The 5,699-nt window shown below is 42.6% G+C and overlaps 1 protein-coding gene across 9 annotated transcripts in view; it reads left to right on the top strand.

Annotated features, from left to right (window-relative positions):
• The window catches only part of EMSY (EMSY transcriptional repressor, BRCA2 interacting), a 90,282-nt gene that overhangs the window by 759 nt on the left and 83,824 nt on the right, over positions 1-5,699 (top strand). For all 9 annotated transcript variants that reach the window (XM_045293101.1, XM_045293100.1, XM_045293099.1 and 6 more), the window contains exon 2: positions 1,688-1,796. In XM_045293101.1, the coding sequence (XP_045149036.1) occupies positions 1,727-1,796 (70 nt within the window). In that variant the 5' untranslated portion in view covers positions 1,688-1,726. The remainder of the gene's footprint in view (positions 1-1,687; positions 1,797-5,699) is intronic.

Raw genomic sequence — 5,699 nt, 5'->3', positions numbered from 1 at the left:
GGGAGGAGGGGCCTGGCTCGTGGAGGGAGCGGATTCCTCTGGCTCGGCCCCTTCTTCCTCCCCCCCACCCCCTTCCTTTATGTCACCCCGCCGATTGGGGCGCCGAGGCCACTGCTCCCGGTCCTCGGTTGGTTCTGAGCCGAGAGGACTCTGGGAAGTACAGGGCGAGGGGAGGCTCAACTCCGGGCACCGAGTTGGAGTTAGCGGCCCCAGCGCCTGCCTGCAGAGGGAGATGGCAAGTCCTTTCCACGGATGTCCGGCGCTGGACTAGACTGGGAGCTCGCTCTGTCCTGCACGCGCTCGCTCGCTGGCTCGCTGGCTCCCTGGACGCACCTACCGCCTCCACCATTCATTGATCTGCTAAACATGTTTTCCACGGGTCTCCTGGGTACCAGCGTCTGGCGCTGTAACCTTTGGCCCCTCAGCCGGGAGCTTCTCAGTACGAAGCCAGCTCCTGGCACACCAATAGGAAACTTTGGGTAAATGGTTGTTGCATGACTCCAGGGTCTAAATTTATACTTCATTGTTCAGACTTGAAGGGAGATTTCTTTCTTGGATTTCCATTTAGTCATCCAAGAACTAACTGAGGGTAGGTCTCAAGGTCTTGCTGCAAAGCTGTAGCCACCTTTGATGAAGCAGAAAAATAAGATACGAAGCAGTTTGTCCACAGAGCCTCCATAGATGAACACTTCTGAAGGGAGTGTTCCCATGTGTCTAACCCTTCCTCAAAGAATTGGGTGCTCTTGGATTTACACCACAAAAGGGCAGGTTTGGCATCTTTGAGGGGCTCAAGACTTGTCCCTTTAAAATGTTTTTTGAGTTTGGGGAACAAAGTGAAATCAGGAGGGCCAGCATCAGAGCTGTAGGGCAGGCGGGATAGGTTTCCCGGCGAAATGCTTGTGGGACAGCCCTTGCTCCTCAAAGATGGAGCAGGTGCACTGTCATAATGGAAAACAATTCGTTGTCGAAACTTTCCTGCCCTTTAATACAGTCTATCAAGATGACCTCTTTGGAATTCCCGAAACAGTCACCATGACCTTCTGACTGACTTCTCTGCCTTGACTCCAGCCCAGCAGATCCCCTCTGAAGCCACTGTTTTGATTGGACATTGTTTTTCTTTTTGGAAGGCAACCGAACAAGTCCAAAGCAGGTGTATTTCTGAGAGAACTTGTCTTCAGCCATCTACCCAGCCCGGAGACACATATTTAAGCATGCTTGTTATAAAAGCATGCATGTATGGACATGAACCCCAGAGGCAACATGTTTTGACTCTATCTCATGTAACTCTGCATATGAGGAAATAGACATGAAGAAAGCAAGCAGTTTGTTTAATGTAACACAGATAGTAGTGTCTGTTTATTAAATTACATGCTGGCTACTGTTCTCCAATCATCCCAACAGAATAAGTGGTACCTGTTTTACAAATGTGTGAACCATTGACTCACAGGTGAATTTACCCAGGACCACACAACCCATAAGAAAAGCTGGAACAAACACCTAGTCTGACCTGAAAGCCTGTGTTCTTCCCACTGTCACGGGCTGGCATCATAATTTCTCAAAGGATCTATGCTCTTCGTTTGTCAGGTGTGGCGAAGTGTAGTAATAAAAACCGCTCGTTAGCTTGTGGAACTCATGGTGAGGGGTTCTTTAGGTACACCATAGTGAACTGGTTTCTTTTCTCTTGCAGGGAAGACCAGCTCTTTGGGGCTACCAAAAGGAAGCAGCAATGCCTGTTGTGTGGCCAACCCTTTTGGATCTTAGTAGGGATGAATGTAAAAGGATTCTTCGAAAATTGGGTATGATTTTAATGTTTGCTGCTTTATACCTTCCTCCCATGTTTTTCCTATTCTGCTTTGGGTCATGGCTGTTTGCTCATGCTAGGTTAGAACTTTCTTGAAGGTATAGTCACTGTCTTACTCATTGCTGTTTCCCCAGTTCATAGCATAGTGTTTTGTCGCCTAACAGTACTTGGTACATAGTGGGTACATGAGTCATAGTCATAATAAGAGTAATTGAAGGGTCCTGGGCTATTAAGCCTCCTTTACATTCAACATCTTATCTAGTTCTCACTCATCACTGAAATCTAAGAGATAGCTTGTTTTTGTTTTATCCCCATTTCCCTTTACAGATGCAGAAGCTGAAGCTTAGAGCCAGAGGTAAAGTTGTTAGTAAGTAGTAGAGTCAGCATTTGAACCAGGCAGTTCTAATCTCTTAATAACCATGCTGTATTTCCTTCACGAATGTACAAGGAGGACTTAAAAAGTTTGTGGATAAAGGAATTAAATAGAATAGAATTTTTCTTTGAACCTTTTGAAGCTCCTTAAGTATGTGTGAATTATCTATTATTTCTGAAGTCTGGCTTAATGTAACCTTATAATGACTTTCCTGAGTTATATCTTAGTAATAAAACATACTTTTATTCATGTAATATTTCTTTCCCCTTAGAGCAGCATTTTTCAGTCAGCATTTAAGCATTAATGCTAAGGTACCCCTTGTCTATAATGAATCAGCTTCGCCTTTACCTAAACTGAAAACCAAACCTGTTGCCATTGAATTGATTCTGACTCACAGCCACCTTGTGTTCAAGGTTGTAATCTTGATAGAAGCCGACTGCCATATAAGAGAGCTTCACAGAGTTTGTGGAAGAAAATCCTATTATGTTTTAATTTTTCCATGAACTTTTTTCACATTTTTCTCCTGTGGAGTGGCTTTGTTGGTGGGTTCCAACCACTGACCTTTTGGTTAGTGGTTGAGCATTTAACTGCTGTGCATCAGGATTGCTCCTGTGTATCCAGAGTGATATTGGAGTGAGACAGCATCAACTCACTAGCAGTGAGCTGGCTTTTGAGATGCTTGGGAAAATTGGAAAAAGTTTCTGTGTTCCCAGGTGTAAGTAAGCATCCTGATAAGAGAAAAGCTGCTTTAGAGTCTTTAAGTTCCAAGAAAGACTTTGTTCATCTTAATTCCCACTGTACCCTAGGGCTAGCACGTAGTTGGTGTCTAATCCATGAATGACTTGAAGGGTGGGTATTGGTAGCAGATATGAATTAATTTAGTTATCCTGGTTTGGGTTTTGAAGGTGTACTGGAGTAGAGAAGTATGGGTCCTGCATCCAGACAGACCTAGGGTCTTGGTCTTATTACTAATGACTTATGGGGCCAAGGATGAGTTACTTAATCACCCTAAATCTGTTGGCACTTTTGAAAAGAAGGATATTTTCTTGTTAGTTTCTTGTGAGGATTAACTATGTGTAAAGGACATCACAGTGGCTGATGTTAGAGTATGCTTTAAAGCAGATGCTTTCAGATACTTATTTATTTTTAAATCACTCTATTGGGGCTCGTACAATTCTTGTCACAATCCATATATACATCCATTGTGTCAAGCACACATGTACACCTGCTGCCATCATCATTCTCAAAACATTTGCCTTCTACTTGAGCCCCTAATATCAGCTCATTCTCTCCCTCCCTCCCTCCCCATTCCCCCCCCACCCATGAACCCTTGATAATTCATAAATTATTATTATCTTGTCATATCTTGCACTGTCTGATGTTTCCCCTCACCCACTTTTCTGTTGTCCTCCTTCAGGGAGGAGGTTATATGTAGATGCTTATAATTAGTTCCCCCTTTCTACCCTACCTTCTCTCCACCCTCCCGGTATCGCCACTCTCACCACTGGTCCTGAAGCGGTCATCTGTCCTGGATTCTCTGTGTTTCCAGTTCCTATCTGTACCTCTGTGCATCCTCTGGTATAGCTGGATTTGTAAGGTAGAATTGGGATCATGATGGGGTGGGGGGCGGAGAACTAGAGGAAAGTATGTTTCATCTTTTCTACCCAGATACTTATTTATTTGCAATTGAGCCTGTTTTTCAAAGTAAGCTTTATTGGGAATTCCTTTGTGGAAGTCACCATGAAACTGTTCTGGCCCTGGCAGCTAGTAACATCCGCCCTTTTAATTTCTCCTCAGGTCACTATGAGGATTTCTCTATTTGATTATTATTTTTTGAATTTTAATAAAGCATTTTATTGGGGGCTCTTACAATAATCCATACATCAGTTGTATCAAGCACATTGGTACATATGTTGCCATCATCATTTCCAAAGGAGATTCTTCTCTCTTTTAAACAATTTCTTAGCACTGTATTTTACCATTGCCTTGAAATCAGTGTGTTTTGGGGGTTTTTTTGGTCAATCATTAAATATAAAAGTATTGATTTTACTTCAAATCCAATACTGTTAATGTGAGGATAATTTTCTACACTCAAAAACTTGAAACTCGCCATTATTGAGTGGAGGCAGACTCATAGTGGCCCTATAGGACAGGGTAGAACTGCCCTGTGAGCAGTTTTCAAGACTGTAACTCTGTAGGGAGTAGAAAGTCTTTGTCCCTGGGAACTGCTGGTGGTTTTGAACTGCTGGCGTTTTGGATCACAGCCCAACCTGTAACCACTACACCACCAGGGCTTCTAGTTTTTTTAACAAACTATTTATTCAGTTACCAATGATAAAGTCGGAATCATCACGTTTATATCATAGCTGATATGATTGTAGAGGAATAGAGCCCAATACAGCAGACTAAATTGGGATTTCTGTACTTTCTGGGCCTTGAATCAAGAGATAATGTATAGATATAAAAATAATAATCTTTAAGCCTAGATTATACCCTTAATTTTAGAACTATATAGGTAATGCTGCCAGAGAGCCTTGTCTCTACCACAAAACAACACAGATGTCCTGCCAGGCAATGTCATCTTCAGTGACCTTTCACTTTCAAAGGTGAGCCTTGATAGTGATTTGCAGAAAGACTTCCTTCCAACCCACTGATTCATTATCATAACAATGGGACATTTGAATTGCCTTCAAATCCTAGCTATGGGTCCAAAGTTTAAAGAAGGTTGTGTGAGAACTAGCTTGAAAATATTTTAAAGAACCCTTTTGTCTTTTTAGAAATAAGCATGAATCATTGTAATGTAAGCTGCTGCACATTTGACTCTTACTTGATTAAGAAAGTGAAGTTGGGTGTTGTTTTATGGTACCCGGAGCAGACCAGTGATAGATAGGTCAAGGCTACATTCCTTTTCACTGCCTCTCCCCAGCCCTATTTTTTATGACCAGTTCTGAGCTGTAACTCCAATGTAGGGCTTTGTGGACAACGGTGCAAAATTTGTGTAAATGGACTGGTTGAGGGCATTGTCAAAATGGAGTAGCAACTCTACAATCATGGGTGTTTACCTGTGTTTATTATTTCATTATACTTTGGTGTCATTGCCAAAAACCAAAACCAAACCTTTTGCTGTAGTGTTGGCTTCCACTATAGGATGTGACCATACACTGTAGTGCCGATAGGACGCAGTAGAACTGTCCAGAGGATTTCCAAGGCTGTAAGTCTGCAGAAGCAGACTGTCTCCTCTGTCTCAGGAGTGGCTGGTGGGTTCTGACTGCTGACTGTGGTGAGCTGAAGCCTTAACCACAAAGCCACCAGGCCTTGTTTTTGAACTATTACAGTTTAACTCTAAAATAGGATGGCAACCAGCATAAACCAGCAATTTAATTAAAGTTGGACAGAGGTCAGAATCTGAGGCTTTGCATCAAAATGCCCATCAATAAATGTGAAGGAGATTGGGAAGACATTAAAGGTTTATTTTACAATGAGTGCATTTCTAGAGAAGGGGAGGTAGTACCTTGGATTGTGTAG

This window comes from Echinops telfairi, unplaced genomic scaffold, assembly GCF_000313985.2.
Source record: "Echinops telfairi isolate 266 unplaced genomic scaffold, ASM31398v2 ScPeMD7_1713;HRSCAF=2227, whole genome shotgun sequence".
NCBI lineage: Eukaryota > Metazoa > Chordata > Mammalia > Afrosoricida > Tenrecidae > Echinops > Echinops telfairi.
This window is presented reverse-complemented; position numbering and strand designations above follow the sequence as displayed.